The 20,181-nt window shown below is 39.4% G+C and overlaps 1 protein-coding gene across 1 annotated transcript; it reads left to right on the top strand.

The window, feature by feature from the left end:
• The first annotated feature begins 1,836 nt into the window (after positions 1-1,836).
• On the top strand, positions 1,837-19,571 carry ZACN (zinc activated ion channel). The gene is made up of 9 exons (XM_070736762.1): positions 1,837-1,843; positions 2,946-3,106; positions 4,167-4,211; positions 8,726-8,832; positions 11,533-11,702; positions 13,311-13,435; positions 15,191-15,395; positions 18,182-18,364; positions 19,372-19,571. Exons 1-9 carry the CDS (start codon positions 1,837-1,839, stop codon positions 19,569-19,571), a joined length of 1,203 nt encoding a protein of 400 aa, XP_070592863.1.
• The last annotated feature ends 610 nt before the right edge of the window (positions 19,572-20,181 follow it).

Here is a 20,181-nt window from a genome sequence, read left to right as displayed (position 1 = left end):
CAGAAGTTGAGGGTGCTTCATCATTAGTGGATTTTTTGAGAAGGGACTGGACAGCCACTTGTCTGAAATAGTATAAGGTCTCCTACTTGAGCAGCTCTAGTCTGATTGATTCAGTGGTAGGTTGTTCCAGGTTCAGACCGGTTCTTAGAACTGGTAGCACCGATAGTTGGAGGCTCTGCCTAGCTGCCCAGAATGGTTCTGTGCGTGTGATTCAATGGCAAAATATTTTACAACCCACCACTGGGTTGATTGGTAGCCTGTCCAGATGAGAAAAGGTTGTACTGGGCTGAAGGATGGTCCATGAGAAGTTAATAACTAAAAAACCAGCTTTTTTTATAACAAATATGTAGAGTGGGTGCTGGGTGGTGCCGGGAGTAAACTTTGCAGCGTGAAAATAGATTTAAAAATAACCATGTGCCTTTATGTAAAGTGGTTCAAATTTGAAATGTTTTGCACTCACTTAGGAAGCATCCTTTGCTATGGGTAGAAAGGCATGGGACAGATTGAGCATTTGATTACATTCTATTCTTATGAGATTTATTTATATCTCAGGTTTTATTTTATAAAGGAGAGAAAATTCCATGACTGCTTTGTATGTTTTCCCATGTATTGATACAACATCTATGTTTTATGCATGTTTCTCTCCCCCTTCCCCATTATTATTATTATTATTATTATTATTATTATTATTATTATTATTATTATTATTATTATTTATTAGATTTGTATGCTGTCCCTCACCGTAGCCTCGGGGCAGCATACAAATTTAACTCTCTTCATAGACTTTTATAGGTAATTACTGGGTGCTTTATTTGCCTATTACATTATTATTATTTTTTCTTATAGTTATAAGCATTCCTGATTACTCACTGGATAATTTTTAAGTATTTCATTCTTCTTCAGATACTATTTGGTATTACTAATTAAAGATTTAAAATTGGTCATGTAGTATGAAATGTTATTTTGAATATACTTTTTTTTAAAATAGAAAGGCACGTGTTAGATTATCACTGCCTTATGAAAAAGAACAGAAAAAAATTGTAATGCTAATCTGTGAATCTCCATATTATTAGGATGTTTGGCAATATTCCTATTTTCTACCATCAGTAAAAATCAATTTGCAAGACTGTTTTAGGACTATTGCATATACGGGTATAATATAGGTATTATAATCATGTTATTATAATGCTTATTACGTATAGTATGCCTTTATATGCTAGGAATGCCATAGAGAAGGATAACGCAAATTTCCTGAAATATCTGTGAATTCATATTAGTTTTATTCATTCCTAACCTGATGCTTTCAAGGTGTACTGGACTACAATTTTCATAATCCCGAATGAAATCAGTAACAATTTCACATCAAGAACTGGAATTACATTAAAGACTCTTCTCCTGGCAAAAAAACAAATGAAGACAGCAAGAATCAACATGACCTATCTTTTTCTGTTGCTAGGTAGGGTACATCTTTCCTTTTTTTGAAAATAGGTTCAGACTAATAAGTTTCTGATCTTTTGTCCACTGATATGCATTGATAGGCATGTGCAAAATTTAGCCTTGGAAACGGCCAATAAAAATGATCTCATTTGGGCCTAGAAAACTGCTTTCCTTACATCTGAGTAAAAGGGAAAGTGAAGGAGATTCTACAGAAACCCCAAACCAAATTTATGACTACTTGTGCTTTGAAGAATTGGAATCAGCATTAATTCTTTCTCTTGCTGAAGAGTTATTGCGGTAAAGAGGTTGGGGGTACACGATTGTGGCAGCATTTATTATTTTATAAAATAACTCAAGGTGGCTGTTAAATATGCGCTGAGGTAAATGTAAATAGTTGAAATGGATGGTGCGTTCTGATTGGCTAAGAGTTTGACAGTAGGATTTTAGCGGGAAAAATAAAGTATAAAAGGAGCGCACTGGCACTGTTTTTTCCAGTCGCGTTCTTACTTGAAGTCACTTACAAAAAGAGCTGTCCTGTCTTTACAAATAAAAAGAGCTTTAAGAACAGACTGTCTTAGTATTTTTCACTGGCGACGAGGAACGGCGGATCCACGTTTTCTGAAGAATGGACAACCTTCCCGTTGGCTGAGTTCCCAATCCCTTCGACCCGGAGAAGTCGACCTGGGATGACTACCTTGCAAAATTCAAAATCTTCCTTGAAGCTGCAGGGCTCGGAGGCACTGACAGCGGCAGAAAGAGAGCCATATTCCTGAACTACTGCAGCTCCGAAATATACGACTTAGCCCAGACATTTTTCAGTGGCCATCATACTTAATACTTCTCCCTCTTCCTTTTTTCTCCACAGCAACAATATTGTGTGGTAGGTTGGGTTGAGAGAGAGAGAGTTACTGACCCAATGTTATCTAGATCAGCAGTCTCCAATCTTTTTAGCACCAGGGATTGGTTTCATAGAAGACTATTTTCCCGGGGGGGGGGGGGGGGTTGGTTGGTTTTGATTTCATTCATTCATCCCCCGCTCATCTCCAAATATGCAGCCCAATTCCTAACAGGCTCCAGACTAGGATTGGCTGAGGGACTGGGGATCTCTGACCTAGATGACTGTCATGCCTGAGGTAGGAATAGAATTCATATTCATTTTGTTTCTAGAACAAACTGGCTCTTGAACTTTACTTAGGTTCTAAGGTGACCACCATCCTCTATCACAGTGTTTCCCAACCTTGGCAACTTGAAGATATCTGGACTTCAACTCCCAGAATTCCCCAGCCAGCATTCGCTGGCTGGGGAATTCTGGGAGTTGAAGTCCAGATACCTTCAAGTTCCAAGGTTGGGAAACACTGCTCTACCATACTTAGTTTAGAGATGGGATTTAATAAGAACTAAATGTAAACATCTTTCTCAGTCTTAACACAAATGTTGGTGTTGATTTCAACTGAAACATACTGTGAGAACCTTTGATCTAAAATGGGAATTTTGTGCTTTGCTTCTAGCAGCCTCACTTCAGATAACCTGGCAAGATTCCTCTGCCTCTTTGGAAGAAAAACTATTTAAATCACTATTTGGAAGAAATCCTTTATATCAGACCCACAAAACTGGAAATGGCCCCCTTATAGTGAATATCACAGTGATTATGTCTAATGTGCTGGATGTGGTACGTATGATAAAATTCAAATATTTGTATATTGTCATTAACTAAGCACTCTACTCCAAAAGAAAATAGGGGGTTGCTGTGGATTTAAATTGCTCCAAGTTCCAATGGGGAACTAAATAGTGTTTTTTGTTGTGTGTGTGAATCTCTCTGTCTCTCTGTCTCTCTGTCTCTCTGTCTCTCTCTCTCTTTCTCTCTCTCTCTGTCTTTCTCTCTTCTCTCTGTCTCTCTCTCTCTCTCTGAGGGAGAAGCTGTAGAAGCTAAAACATTATGAGAGACTGTCAGTTCATTGATTTCATAAGTCTCATCCATGTAATACTTTTATTGATCCATGCTGAGATTCCTAGCGCAACCAACTTGGCTATGTCAATATTATACCTTGCAAAGAGCATAAATAAATCATTAATGGAAGGCTTTACTGTCTTCAAGCTGGCTGGTACGTATGGAGTTTTCACTTTATAACCAGTTCCCTGGAGTTTCTCTGCTTCCTCAGCTGTGAAGTCATGAAGACCCCTTCATCCAACTCTACAAAGAGAGAAGTTAATATTACAGTATTTCCCTTCCTTTATTCCCTACATTTCACAATATTGTTTTCATAGTGAGAGATGACCTGTGAGAATTGGTGGCAAGGAATATATTCGGAAGAAATGTAAGGGAGCATCTTGGACACGTGTGAAGTACAGCTGAGGTTCCCAAAAATCTAATAACTCCAGTAATTTTGTAGCGTTCAAAGAAAAGTGGCTATTGCTGCTTTGAACATGCACTGAAGGAAGAAAGCACCTAGATAGGCGTTGGACTCTGTGTCACAAAAATGGTTAATAAATAAGGCATTCTGCTGGTAGAATAAAAATCATATGTGAACAACACAGTATCTTGGGCAATATTTAAAATAATAGCTTTTTTTTTCTTTTTGGAACCTTAGTATTTGAAAATTATTCCTTTCCATTCTGTTCCATTCCATTCAATTCCATGTTGCATTTTATTGTGGATTTTCCAAAAGAAAATTCAATATGATTTTATAAACAAATGGAAAGAAAATGACAATGGGTTATTCTTCCCCTAGGACATCTTGAAATACACCATCACATCTGTTCTGGTACTAAATCAGGTAATGCTTAATTTTTTAAAATCCAGTAATTGGAAAGAGAGACAAGGAAGGCAGGGAGTGCAGCATGAAAATCCAAGTTTTGTTTAGAAACTGTAAAACGTTGCTGTCAAATTGTTTATTTTAGTATGACAGAAAGGAAAAATTACACCATGCACGATAAACTATATTCTTTTCATGTCAATTACATTTAGATTACACCCTCTCCTCATTTAGCAACTGTTCCATACTCACAATTAGTTCATGTCACTAAATGTCACTAAATAAAGCCATAAATAAATTGGACCAGAATACCTCCGGAACCGCCTTCTACCGCACGAATCCCAGTGGCCGATAAGGTCCCACAGAGTTGGCCTTCTCCGGGTCCCGTCGACCAAACAATGTTGTTTGGCGGGCCCCAAGGGAAGAGCCTTCTCTGTGGCGGCCCCGGCCCTCTGGAACCAACTCCCCCCGGAGATTAGAACAGCCCCCACCCTCCTTGTCTTTCACAAGTTACTCAAGACCCACCTATATCGCCAGGCATGGGGGAACTAAGACATCTCCCCCAGGCTCTCTTATATTTTATGTTTGGTATGTATGTGTTGTATGGTTTTTTAACAGTTGGGGTTTTTAATATACAGTGGTACCTCGAGATACGAGTTTAATTCGTTCCGGACCTGGGCTCTTAAGTCGAGCAGCTCTTATCTCGAACGACTTTTCCCCATAGGAATTAATGTAAATAATTTTAATTGGTTCCAGCCCTCAAAAAACTCACAAAGTTAGTCTAAATTATGCAGAAAGACATGTTTTTAATGAAGAAATGTACATGTACATATAAATGAATAATGAAGTTTCTTTCACTTAACTTGTAAACTTTCTTAAACTTTTAAATTTACATATGTTCAACTTCTCTGCCACCCAATCCTGTAGGACAGAGGTCCCCAACCCTTTTTGCACCAGGGACCGGCTTTAAGCGATCAAGAGAGGAATGGGTGAATGAATGGACGGAGGGTGGGAAGGAAGGAAGGAAAGAGGGAAGGGACAGGAACAGAGGAAGGAAGCAAGGAAACTTATGAAAGGGGAGAGTAAGAGAGGAATGAGTGAAGGGAGGGAGGGAGGGAAGAAGGTGGGAAGGAGAAAGAAAAGAAGAAATAGAGGAAGGGAAGGTAAAAGAGAGAAAGAAAAAGAGCAAGCAAGCAAGCAAGCAAGCAAGCAAGCAAGAAAGAAAGAAAGAAAGAAAGAAAGAAAGAAAGAAAGAAAGGGGGAAGGGACAGGAACAGAGGAAGGAAGCAAGGAAACTTATGAAAGGGGAGAGTAAGAGAGGAATGAGTGAAGGGAGGGAGGGAGGGAAGAAGGTGGGAAGGAGAAAGAAAAGAAGAAATAGAGGAATGGAAGGTAAAAGAGAGAAAGAAAAAGAGCAAGAAAGAAAGAAAGAAAGAAAGAAAGAAAGGGGGAAGGGACAGGAACAGAGGAAGGAAGCAAGGAAACTTATGAAAGGGGAGAGTAAGAGAGGAATGAGTGAAGGGAGGGAGGGAGGGAAGAAGGTGGGAAGGAGAAAGAAAAGAAGAAATAGAGGAATGGAAGGTAAAAGAGAGAAAGAAAAAGAGCAAGAAAGAAAGAAAGAAAGAAAGAAAGAAAGAAAGGGGGAAGGGACAGAAACAGAGGAAGGAAGCAAGGAAACTTATGAAAGGGGAGAGTAAGAGAGGAATGAGTGAAGGGAGGGAGGGAAGAAGGTGGGAAGGAGAAAGAAAAGAAGAAATAGAAGGGAAGGTAAAAGAGAGAAAGAAAAAGAGCAAGAAAGAAAGCTGCAAACACCCCCCCGAGCCCCCCAGGCCGGCTGCAACCTTTTAAAACACGCGCGCCGCTTCGCAGCTGTCTCCTGAAGCCGAACGCGGAAGTTAGCGTTTGGCTTCAGGAGACAGCTCCTTGGCGCTTGTATCTCGAATTTGGGCTTGTAAGTAGAACAAAAATATCTCTCCTCTCCCAGCTCTTATCTCGAGTTGCTCTTAAGTAGAGCAGCTCTTATGTCGGGGTTCCACTGTAATTCTTATTATTAGATTTGTTCCATTGTCTATACTGTTTTTTATTGTTGTGTGAGCCGCCCCGAGTCTTCGGAGAGGGGCGGCATACAAATCTAATTATTATTATTATTATTATTATTATTATTATTATTAATAATAATAATAATAATAATAATAATAATAATAATAATAATAATAATAAAGTCCTGGTTGCTGCTGTCTCATTCAGATATAGTTTTCTGGTACAGTTATGCCAGTGTTGCTTTCACTAAAGCATGCATTGTCAGATACACGAAAATTGATCGTGTTAAATTTATATTTACCGACAAAGAAATAAAAGGAGACTCCTATAGATCTACTTTGCTCTCATCTGCTATCCGTGCCCTTACTGGGATTTAAACCCAGGCTATTTACACATTAGGTAGATGTATTAACCTCTAAGCCACAGGCTCTCTTATTGTCAGCTATACCAGGGGAGAGATTACCAGTAAATGTTTTTTCTCTCAGGGAAATTTGGTCTACCCAAATATGGGATGAAGCATACCGGCTTCCGCTTGTGAAGTCTCCTGGATTGAGGCTGAATGGTGAAAGCGGCCATCCCATATTTGGATAGACTAGGTTGTCCTGATAAAAAACACAAAATTTGATCCTAAATTCATACATGGGCTGCAAAATCTATTTTTTAAAATTATTGTTGTATTTGCAAATGGTTGCTTAGCAAGGTAATTTCTAAATGAGGAATGTCCTGACTCCACCCATTTCTTTACTTTGGAATCAATTTTAAGTCCAGTCCTTGGGGCAGCATTCATAACCCAGACTTGAACTTGAAAATGTTATATCAGTGTGCTTTGAACAAAAAAAGAACAGCATTCCAATCCTACTCCCCTCTTTTTGCATCCTGGTGAATATGTCCAGATCTTTAACTGCAATGGAATGTAAGTTATAAAGAAAAGAGTAAATGAAAATGTACAAACCATTTGCTATAAATGTTATATGTATTTAATAATAAATACCAAGAGCAAATTTCTTGCAGTATACAGATTTTAGCCCCAAATTACACCACATTATTCCGAAAAATGCAACATTTTGACATTCTGATTTATGTAATCTGGAAAGTGTAGCCTGGAAAATGTGAATTAAATGTTTCGTTTTTAATTATTATTTTTGTGTATGCATCCCATGTGGCTTTCCCCCAGCATCCATTTCTAGGTGAATCCATTCCTTTCTAACCATTGGATAGTCAACTTTCTTAAAATCTCATCCTCCAACAGCTTGTGTGTTAAAAACACTGTCGACTTTCCTTCTCCTTCAGAGTATATTGCAAACATATTGGCTTAATAATAATGTATTTTCCCCTGGATTTTCTGGGAGCTGTACACAGGCCCATAAATCACTAGCCATGGGAAATGGGAGAAGTAACTATGGCAACTGAGTTTGCCTAAAATTCTTAGGCAATATCTATCATGCTTCTGTTCAACTTTTCCTTCTCTTAACACTAACTTCATCCTAACACCCATGAAAAGATTATCCGTGATTGTTTATCCAGTGTACATTGCTAACTCAAAAAGGAAGCTCTTATTGTCCATACAAATTAATCCCCATTCATACCTCCCATCTATAATCGTAATCATGGGACTATTCTGTCGGGCTCTCTGATAGGAGCCTCCCAAAAATTCAAGGGCACAAATTTCAGACACACACACGTTTGAAAATTCAAAACAATGTTCTTTATCACAAAAGTCAAAATAAACAAAGCACTCTTTTTGTATTGCAAAGAGCACTCTTCCCAAAACAACCGGGTAGTCTGTACAATTTCCCTTAAGCAGTCATTAAGTACTTAGCTAGCAGCTGTGAAGAAACTTCACACCCCTTCTTCTTCCAACAAAGTGAGACACACACACATGTTGCTCTGCTTTGTTTTCAAAGGCATGAAAAAGCAACAAAGTCCAGAAAACACAGGATTCCTAACAAACTCCGATCAGATATTCTTCCACAACAGCCAAACCCACATGCTGCTATTTATAGCAGCAGCCCTAATTACTGGAACCCCACCCAAACACAGGTGGCCTCCCTTATTTCCTGTAATATGTTCTTACTTGGTCTCTTCTATGCATAATTCTGCGCTTGGGTGGGTCCAAAATGTCATAATCCAAATCAAAGGAAGATAAGGGAGATTGACTGCCTTGGCTATGTGCCAAGCCCTCCTCTGCCGAGTCACTCCCACCTTCTTCTTCGTCCGAGGAAACTAAACTCTGAACTGATTCTGTCGGCAATAACACGGGCCTGTGACATGTTGAAGTTTCCCCTGCATCCACCTCTCCATTCCCTGGGGCAGGAGCTGGGCCAGAGCCAACCACAACAGGGACTAACTTCATCATAATGCCTATAAAGTCATTTTCCATAAAGTCTCCAGGATGGCCAAGCTGGAAAAGGGTGACTTAAATTTTAACATCATCAATGCTGGGAATAAGAAATGTGAGAATGAAGACTAATATTTTCTCTTAATGAATCTTTCAGTCGTGGTATAATGAAAAGCTGTCTTGGGATGAGGAGGAATTCCCCTTCAGCGCTGTCACTGTTCCTTGGAATTCAGTCTGGACTCCATCCTATACAGTTCAAGAAGCGTAAGTAGCATTAAAATAACAGTGTCCACAACAAGACACATTGGAGGAGTGCACTGTAGGAACACATCTATTTCAACACTCTACCTGTAATAAAAGAGCCAGTTGGTGGTACTGTAGCTCAGTGATTTTCAACCTTTTTTGAGCCGCGGCACATTTTTTACATTTACGAAACCCTGGGGCACATTGAGAGGAGTGGGGCGGGGGGCTAAAAAAAGTTTGGACAAAAAAATTCTCTCTCTCTCTTCCTCCCTTTCACTCTATTTCTCTCTCCCCCCTTTTCTCCCTTCCTTCCTCTTTCTTTCTCTCTCTCCATCCCTCTTTCTCTTCCTTCCTCTCTTTTTTGCTCTCTTTCTCTCTTCCTCCCTACCTCCCTCTATGTCTTTCTTTCTCTCTCCTTCCTTCCCTCTCTTTCTCTCTCTCTCTTGCTTGCTTTCTCTCTCTTGCTCTCTCTCTCTTTCTTTCTCTTGTTCTCTTTCTCTCTCTCTTGCTTTCTTTCTCTTTCTCTCTCGCTCGCTCTTTCTCTCTTGCTTTCTTTCTTTCTCTCTCTCTCTTGCTTTCTTTCTCTCTCTGAGCTTCGCGGCACACCTGACCATGTCTCACGGCACACCAGTGTGCCGCGGCACACTGGTTGAAAAACACTGCTGTAGCTAATAGTAGGCTATCTATTCCCCAGCATTTGATCACAAGACCCATGTGCCTGATCTTTTAGCAATGTTGGCATCATCCAATCCATGTTTGGATAGGATATTGTATTTCCTCTGTTTCTCTCCTAACTTTTAATGCATATTTACAAGAGTCTTTGAGAGACAAAATAAAGAAGCTAAGCATAAGGAAGAAAAGACTTTAGAGTAATGGGCATGATTGTTTTGATTATACTTTATTACAACCAAATGTTAGATTTAGTTGGGTGTCAAGAAACTCACATTTAAATCTGCCAGCAGACACCATTGAATGAAACTACATATATAGCTCATAAAAGAAAACACAACTATAGGGGCACAAGCTGGCACAGGTTTCCTGAAGACTAAAATCAGGAATCCTGTGGAAACATTACCACTCAGCTGTTGTTTGCAATAAAAGACAGTGCTTGCTATAGGTCTCTGTCACGATCAAAATGTATTAAGAATATTTTGTAATGATGATTATGATAATAATAATAATAATAATAATAATAACAACAACAACAACAACAACAACAACAGTTTCCGGTCACAATTCAAAGTGTTGGTTATGACCTATAAAGCCCTTCATGGCACCAGACAAGAATATCTCCGGGACCGCCTTCTGCCGCACGAATCCCAGTGACCGGTTCGGTCCCACAGAGTTGGCCTTCTCCGGGTCCCGTCGACTAAACAATGCCGTCTGGCGGGACCCAGGGGAAGAGCCTTCTCTGTGGCGGCTCCGACCCTCTGGAACCAGCTCCCCCCTGAGATTAGGATTGCCCCCACCCTCCTTGCCTTTCGCAAACTCCTTAAAACCCACCTCTGCCGTCAGGCATGGGGGAACTGAAACATCTCCCCCTTGCCCATGTTGTTTTGGTGTTAGATTGATTGTGTGCTTGTTTTTTAATATTCTGGGGTTGTTTTTTATGAATTTTTTAGCTTAAATTGTAATTGGATTGGTGAGTATTGGATTTGTTATTATGTATTGTTTTTACCTTGTTGTGAGCCACCCCAAGTTTGCGGAGAGGGGCGGCATATAAATCCAATAAATCAAATCAAATCAAATCAAATCAACAACAACAACAGCAGCAGCAACAAGAGTTGGAAGGGACCTTGGAGGTCTTCTAGTCCAACCCCCTGCTTAGGCAGGAAATCCTACACTATTTCAGACAAATGGTTATCCAACATTTTCTTTAAAACTTCCAGTGTTGGAGCATTCACAACTTCTGAATGCAAATTGTTCCACTAATTAATTGTTCTGTCAGGAAATTTCTCCTTTGTTCTAAGTTACTTCTCTCCTCGTTTAGTTTCCACCCATTGCTTCTTGTTCTACCCTCAGATGCTTTGGAGAATAGGTTGACTCTCTCTTCTTTATGGCAACCCCTGAAATATTGGAACACTACTTATCGTGCTTCCCCAGTTGCCCAGTTCCTGCAACCGTTCTTCATATGTTTTAGCCTCCAGTCCCCTAATCATCTTTGTCGTTCTTCTCTGCACTCTTTCTAGAGTTTCAACATTCTTTTTGCATTGGGCTGACCAAAACTGAATGCAGTATTCCAAGTGTGGCTTTACCAAGGCCTTATAAAGTGGTATTAACACTAAGACCACTTTACTTAACAACTGTGCCTGGAGTGGGGGGGTCATGCACACATGCGTGGGGAAGCTCATGGAATTATGGGTGTGGGCACGTGTGCGTGCAATACCCCAGCACGACCCCCCCCTTTGGCAGGCGAACCGAAAAAGGTTCACCATCACTGTTATAGGGTCTTCTGGCTGAACAGGGAATTGAACTAAAAGATTTCCAAGGTCCCTTCCAACTCTACTGTTCTGTTTTGTTCTGGTTTGGTCTAGTCTATTTTTTCTATATAATCTCAGACTCTCTATAGTAAACAATGATAGCTTGAGAATTTTAATAAGAAAATAAGCACACTTTTTCTCATTTGAAAGTAAGAAATTGTTTTTCAACATTTTAGAAGATAACAAAATTATTAAAAAAGTAACATTAGCTTTAGCTCACATCGCATTTCTTTCATTAAAGTTATGACGTAACATGGAGAGTGGGATCCCCTAATGTGGTACTTCACAGCGATGGGAAAACAGAATTTCAACTTGCTCTTCGCATTGACAGCAACTGTAACTTTGACCTCTTCTATTATCCATTAGATAGCAGCCAGTGCTTTCTGAGCTTTTACTCACTGGACACCAAAGGTAGGCAAAAACTTTCATACCTAAATAACATAGGGAAATTGGTTGTCATGCACGGTAAAGAACTCCATTCAAACTTCAGGACAATCACCTATGGTCTCTTCTTAAGTACATTTTGGATATAGTTAGCAAAGCCCTTTGCAGACTGCATGTTTTATTTCTGCTGGCATTGCACACAGTTCTAATGAAAGTTTTTATGGATGATCGTAATTGATTTGTTGATTTGGGTGAATGTGATATGGCTGGTTATGAAGGCACAATAATCACAACAACCAATATAGATAACATCAATAGGATTATTCATGGAGTCTATGACTGTTTACCTCCTCTGCTTGGCTGCCTTTTCTCCTTTGTTGAATTGGCCCTAGCTCTTCAGCCTAGCCCCTACGCCCCAGCCCCTCCCATCTCACCCCCTTTATCTCAGCTCATTCACCAAACGGGCCCCAAAGCATGTTCATCCTGAGCTTTTTGGGTCCATGGGACAACCAATCAGAGGAAGGGAAGTTTTTCCCCAAACGCCATCACTCTACTAAACAAAGAATTCCTCCAACACTGTCAGACTTTTTTTTACTAAATCTGCACTTCTATTTCTACTAGTTTTTTCTCATCATTCCTACCATCCTTTTCCTCCCACTTAGGACTGTATGACTGTAACTTGTTGCTTCTTTCCTAAGATTTTTATTAATATTGATTGTTTCTTCATTGCTTATTTGACCCCTATGACAATCATTAAGTGTTGTACCACATGATTCTTGAAAAATGTATCTTTTTCTTTTATGTACACTGAGAGCATATGCACCAAAGACAAATCCCTTGTGTGTCCAATCACACTTGGCCAATAAAGAATTCTATTCTATTCTATTCTATCCTATCCTATTCATGATAGGACCTGCTTAATATTGCCAATTGTCACTGAGAATAAAAATGGGGATGATAATCATTTCTTGGTCAGTTTGCATGCCTTCCACATTAAAATGTATAATTTTAATAAGTAATTATTAAAGTAATATTTACTTATACAAAACATTGAATATATAAGCCAGTGAATGAAAACCACCTGACATTGTCTACTAATGTCCACTAATATCCATCATTCTGTGGTGCTGCTGTACAAAATGTCCAGTTCCTATTATCAATTTATGCACAATCTCCACTGACAAGATATTGAGCACAAGACAATTCAAGCAAGAAGATAGCTAGAAATATCTGAATCTCTCTCCGCATTACCTTTGCAACTTGCTCAACGCATCTATCTGTCTAAAATATATTGTACTTAATGAAAGCAAAAACATCAGACAAAAAAAAGTCACCCTGAAAAACTTTAAGGGAAGACATTGGCACCAGATTTCGGTTGCTAAATTGTAGTACAGTAGTTCCAATTCTTAGCACCAAGTTAGTAGCAACTCTGCCCCTTTAAAGGATAACCTCTTATTCTAATTTCTGCTATTATTGGCCCTTTTCTCATCTATGGCATTTCTTTTCCCAGATGGCTTCTAATATGGTTGACTGACTCATACGTGTAGTTTGTCTTAGTAGATACTATACCAGTTTTTTTTACTTACGATGAATAAGATTGTGAATTTTCAAATTCTTTTCAATTATTATTTCAAGTCAGTGAGTTGGAATTCAGCACCTCCATTAAAAATGAAATTCTGAATTTAAAGCGTGAATATCTCATCACAAATGTGAACATTACAAGCCAAAAGGATACGGCCCAGCCTTATTTTGCGGTCATGGTAAGAATATCACTTGCATTGCATTGTAATTTGTTAAAAGGACCATTGGGTGACTTGACAGTGTGTGTGCGTGTGCGTGTGCGTGTATGGTTTGGGGGTTTTTTTCCTATCAAAGGTTTCAACAAGCTGAGAAAGGAGGAGAACCTGTGGCCTAGAGGTTAAAAGCTACTGCCTTATAAGGCAGGCTGCCCAGGTTCAAATCCCCGTAAAGGTATGACTAGCTGATGAGAGCTAAATAGCTTGAAATAGTCTCCTTCATTTTCATTATCAGCAATGAAATATGTTACGCCTATAGAATATAGTTTGTCGGCTATAAAAATTAACTGCCTTGGATGGTCCATGGAGGGGCCAGGGTGATTCAACAGAAAAAAACCAAATCTATCTATCTATCTATCTATCTATCTATCTATCTATCTATCTATCTATCTATCTCTCTCTATCTATCATCTCTCTCTATCTATCTATCTATCTATCTATCTATCTATCTATCTCTATCTATCATCTCTCTCTCTCTCTCTCTCTATCTATATCTATCTATCTCTATCTATCTATCTATCTATCTATCTATCTATCTACCTACCTACCTACCCATCCATCCATCCATCCATCCATCCATCCATCCATCTATACGCACACACACACACACACACACACGCACACACACACATACATTTGTTTTCTGTTGAATCACCTCGTATACCCAAATATGGGAGGAAGCATCTTGCTTTCCTTTTGCCTGTCAGCCACACCCGAGATACAAGACAGATAAATTGTTTCATAGTCGACAATCTATAATATATATATGTGACATGTTTTTGTTGATAATTGAAATCTCATCAGCTAGACATACCCTTCCCAGGATTTGAACCAGTAGACTACTGCCTGCAAGAAGTCATCTTGCTTTCCTTTTGTCTCCTCCCATATTTGGGTATACCAGGTGATTTGACAGAAAAGAAACATATGGCCTTTCCCTGGTAAAAGCTGATTCAGAGGAGAGTCTAGAGATTTATATTCTGCGTTTCAGGCAAAAGTCCCCTGGTTCAAATCCTGGTAAGGATATGTCTAGCTGATAAGAGCATAACAAGCTTGAAATAGTCTCCCTTCCTTTTCAGTTATCACAAAAATATGTTATACATATACTTACATATATACACTGCTCAAAAAAAATAAAGGGAACACTGAAATAACAAATCCTAGATCTGAATGAATGAAGTATTCTCATTGAATACTTTGTTCTGTACAAAGTTGAATGTGCACAACAGCATGTGAAATTGATTGTCAATCAGTGATGCTTCCTAAGTGGACAGTTTGATTTCACAGAAGTTTGATTTACTTGGAGTTATATTGTGTTGTTTAAGTATTCCCTTAATTTTTTTTGAGCAGTGTATATATATATGATGTATATGTATATGCATTTCTTCTAGTCTCTTATCTTCTAGCTGGCTGGACTGATGAAGCCTACAGATGTTCTATCTGCCTTTGAAATTGATATTAACAATGGGAAGATTTCCTGGGAGTCTCTGTCCCTCTCACCCTCATAAAAATAGAAATATTGGGTGTAGTTGGCTGGGTTCATTTCATTAAAAAAAATAACCCATGGTTTACAACCATAATGGCAGAATTTGAATGCTGTGCTTAACCAAAGCAAACAAACCATATTTAGGCTTAGCACATTTATCAATGCCCAATAAATAAACCTCTGGTGAAACTTGAATTATTTTTTCCTTTTACCACTATGTCTGGCTTCTTTTTCAGATAAATCTAAAAAACACAGGAATGCGAGTCGTCCTTTCCTCAGTATTGCCAAGCATTGCAGTTGAGATAGCGGATCTCTGTGGCTTCTTTATCCGTCTCCAGGACAGATTGTCATACATGCTCACATTGCTTCTGGCATACCTAGTCTTCTATTCTTCTTTCATTGGTTCCCTGCCAGAATCGTCCTCCTGTAGTCCTCTGCTCAGTAAGTTGTACAAGCAGAAAGATGCCAAGCAACAAGTCACCCAAATATGTCAAATGGAAAGTTTTGTCCATTTTATCTAATAGATTAAAATAACATCCAGAAAAAAAATATTCATCTAAAGATAAGGTTATAATTAATGATAACAGCAACACCTCTTTAGGGAAGGTGATCAAAAGCTGGATGCTTGGCAGTTTCAGATGAGTCTGCATCAGTGAAGGGCTGCAACAATTTTTACTGCCGCACTGTGGTGGTGGCTCATTTTGTGGGGGTGGCTTGCTGGCCATGTGACCAGGTGGGAGTAGCTTGACGATCATGTGACTGGGGGAGTGGCTTAAAGGTCATGTGACTGATTTAAAGGTCGCCAACTTGACATCACTCATATCAATGGTTTGGGTTAGGGTTAGGGTGTCTGACCTCGCCTTGCCTCAAAGAGATACAATTTCCCTATATATTTGCTATTACTAAACATCCAAAATAAAGATTAGAAGTAATGTGAGAAAATATTATTTTACTGAAAGAGTAGTAGATGCTTGGAACAAACTTCCAGCAGATGTGGTTGGTAAATCCACAGTAACTGAATTTAAACATGCCTGGGATAAACATATATCCATCCTAAGATAAAATACAGGAAATAGTATAAGGGCAGACTAGATGGACCATGAGGTCTTTTTCTGCCATCAGTCTTCTATGTTTGTTTGTTTGTTTGTTTGTTTATTTGTTTGTTTATTAGATTTGTATGCCGCCCTCTCCGTAGACTCGGGTTGGCTCACAGCATACAGTAAAACAATTCCTAACAAATCTAATAAATTTAAAAAACATTTTAAAAACCCCATTATTAAACTAGACATATACACATACACACCATACATAAATTATATAGGCCTGGGGGAGGGAGGGGGAATGCCGCAATTAATAAATAAATAAATAAATTACAGGCGATAAGGAAGTTCACCTGTGGTTGGGTGGGGTTCAAATAATTAGGGCTGCTGTTAAATGGGCAGCGTGCCGGCCTCGCAGTGTGGAAGATTATCTGATCGTACTTGTTAGACCTTGACTTGCCATTTCAGGATTTGTTCTCAGGACTCTGTTTGGATTTCAGGACTTTGGCCATAAATCATTGTGAGTTTTACAACGTCTGAAGAATAGTGGCTGTGACACATTTCACAGTTACTAGTTAATTGAGTGGAGTTTTTCTTGTCTTTATTATCTTACTGCATTCAAGTGTGCTTTGTTTTTACAAGAAATCCCTTTGAAGGTAAAAAGGGAGTTTTGCTTCTATTTTGTTTCGGATAAAGACATTCTTATTGCATATTCCCGTGTGTGTGTCTGTTTTGGCTAGTTTTTACCTTTAATTGAAGGCTTGTGTCATAAGCTGGCAGAACAGGTATGAAGAAGGGGTTTTTTTCTCCCGCCCTTCTGGGCTCTGGGTATTTCCCCTTCAGGGAAGCTTCCTAAAGCCCCAGAGTGCAAAAAAAATCACAATGGGCAAAACAGAAGTCCGTTTTTCTGAACTTCCGGCTTGCCCATTGGGCAGTTTTTTTGCACTCCCTGAAGCCACCAGAGGGTGAAACGGCTTTCCCCAAGGCTGAAAACCAGCTGGCTAGCATGTGCATGTGCGCTGGAGCTGACATAGGGCACCACCTTGCATGCCCTCTGATATGGCTCTATGTGCCACCTGTTGCTCCTGTGTCATAGGTTCGCCATCACGGCACTAAGGTGCCTGGTGCTGGGCAGCACTGTGTGTACTGGTGCAAGTCCTTCCTCCAGGGTAGGTCCTAATAGGGAGTGAGAGACCCAGCCCAAGACTGTCACAGGGCTTGATACCATCTCCATTTATTTTAACATCTACATGAAACTACTCAGTGAAATAATCTATCACCATGGGTTGAGGTATCATCAGTAGGCAGATATGGGGTGGGTTCTTACCCAGTCACATGACCGCAAAGCCATTCCTACACAGTCACATGACTACCAAACCACACTCACCATCACATTTTTTTATTTTTTATTTTTATTGATTTTTTAAAAAATATTCACACACATACAACATAAAACAGGTGCTCTGTGAGTAGTGCCCACCACCAGACAAGCATTCACACCCCACCACCATCACATGACCATCAAACTATGCTCACAAAATAAGTCACGCCCACAGAACCAGTAGTAAAAAAATTAGAACCTGAAACTGACCGGAACTGAATTTAGAAACTGACTCTGTCATTTGGATGGGGCCCAACTGGGGGAGAATCACACTGGAGGTGATTGATCAACTAATAGCATTCCCACTTCCTCCCCCTGTATATTCTGCTCCTTTCCTCACCATCCTTTAGTTTTAGTCATAATTTGTATTTTATTATGATTTTACTGTGATTTTACACAGTTGTATATAGATATTTTATTTTCATGTTGTAAGCGGCCCAGAGTCATCTTGCAGTAAAATGAATGGCAAACAAATTTCATAAATAAATGACTCTTACCACTCACCATACTTAGCTATAGCATAGATCTCAAGGAACCCTTTTAATTATTTTAATTATTAGATTTGTTATTATATATTGTTTTTTACTATTGCTGTGAGCCGCCCCGAGTCTACGGAGAGGGGCGGCATACAAATCTAATAAATAATAATAATAAAAATAATAATAACCCTAACCCTAACATTCATCCTAATCTGAATTTATAGATTATGTACTAACCTAATTTCAGCACACACTTCCCACAGTAACATAAAGCAAAGGCTGAGGGTATCCATCAATAATGCCTCTTCCTTTTTCCAATAATCTTAGGTTATTACTACATTGGCCTTCTCATATTAATAGTCCTTAGCACAGCTGAAACGATCCTGGTGCAAAAACTGGTCAGTGATAATGCAACGCTTTGTCTGAATTGTGGATTTAAAGCAAAAAAGAAGGCGACGTCTACAGCATCAAATGATCAATTAGAACATGCAAAGGATCTTAAGACAAAAGGCAAGTAAACAAGGTATATGGTGGGGGGAGAGGTTATAATATTTTATAATTAAGGTGACGAGGAAGCTTCTGCACAATGACATAAATCTTGGCAGTAATGAATGGTCTACCACCTAAAGACTTTTTAAAACCTGGAAGTTACCAGGATTTTTGATGTTAAAAAATTATTTTTTTTATTTTTTTATTCAATTTTTATGCCTCCCTTCTCCTTAGACTCAGGGCGGCTTACAACATGTTAGCAATAGCACTTTTTAACAGAGCTAGCATATTGCCCCCACAATCCTGGCCCTTATTTTACCCACCTTGGAAGGATGGAAGGCTGAGTCAACCTTGAGCCGGTGATGAGATTTGAACCGCTGACATGCAGATCTACAGTCAGCTTCAGTGGCAGGCAGTACAGCACTCTACCTGCTGCGCCATCCTGGCTCTTATATACAAAAAAATAGTGTAGCTATTTTAATTATTTAAACTAAGAATCAATTATTTTAATACTTGGTGATTTAAAATTAAGCCATGAAGCTGTATGATGGAATAACAGGGCAGCAATAAGAGTAGATAGTCCTTTCCTTTTCCTCACACTTCACTATGATGATACAAGGCAGAGTGCATCAGTAAAAGTAAGAGATGGTGACTCCGCTTGTACCCAGCCAATATATTCCTTAAACTTCAAAATAAATGGGAGAGTCTCCCTAACAACAAGAAACGACAAAGACATCTCTCTCTCTGTATGCCAAACATTTTGCAAAGTCAACTCTCTTTTTAAAAAATTCTGATCTTTGTTACTGTTTATTGTACCCAAATGTCTAGGCTTTTAGATCTAAATATTGGAAATGATGTATAGTATTTGAAATACATGTAACGTGTGTTTTAATTCTGTTCGTCAAGTAGCAGTTGTTTATTCCCCCGTGGTCATTCAGAATACTTCAAATAACTTTTCTGCTGCTCTGGTTTTGAACTGCCACAAAGCCTCAAATTCACCTGGAACCTTTTTCTCTTTTGACCAGCAGATTGTGGAACAGATGAAGGGTCACCGCATCTCAAATCTAGTTCTAGTACTTTAGACAGGCTCCTCTGCTTCATCTTCTTAGGCCTGGTTCTTCTGTTTCACCTCCTGTTAGCAGGGCTCTGGTATCTATGGAAATGTGCACCCAGGAAGCCTCCGAGAGAAATTTATCTGGATGGAATCGAGTGGGACCATGAAGAATAACATGCTATTTATGCAAAGTGTCCAGCTGAAATGTGATATAGCTACGTGCACACAATTTGCTTGTTTTAAATACACAACATAGCTTTTACTTTCCAATGGCTTACACCTGGCACACAGGTAGTCCTCGACTTAAGACAATTCAGCCCAAAAATTATGTTGTTCAATGAGATATTTGTTAAGTGAGTTTTGCAACCTTTCTTGCTTCGGTGGTTATTGAATCACTGCAATTGTTAATTGAGTAACGTAATTGTCAAGTGAATTTGGCTTCCTCATTGACTTTGCTTGTCGGAAGGTTGGAAAATGGGATCACATGACCTTGGGATACAGCAACAGACGTAAGTATGAACCAGCTGCCAAGCATCTGGCAAATATGAACCAGTTGCTGCATACATCCCTGCGACTGATTAGAGATGACAGGGTTGGCCTTCTCTGGATCCCATTGACTAAACAGTGTCGGTTGGCAGGCCTGTGGGGGAGGGCCTTCTCTGTGGTGGCTCTGGCCCTTTGGAACCAACTACCCCCCAAAGTCCACATGGCCCCCACCCTACTGGGTTTCCAAAAAGCCTTGAAAACCTGGCTTAGCTGGTAGACCTGATGGCCATGAAAATTG

Source organism: Erythrolamprus reginae, chromosome 2, assembly GCF_031021105.1.
Source record: "Erythrolamprus reginae isolate rEryReg1 chromosome 2, rEryReg1.hap1, whole genome shotgun sequence".
Classification (NCBI taxonomy): domain Eukaryota; kingdom Metazoa; phylum Chordata; class Lepidosauria; order Squamata; family Dipsadidae; genus Erythrolamprus; species Erythrolamprus reginae.
This window is presented reverse-complemented; position numbering and strand designations above follow the sequence as displayed.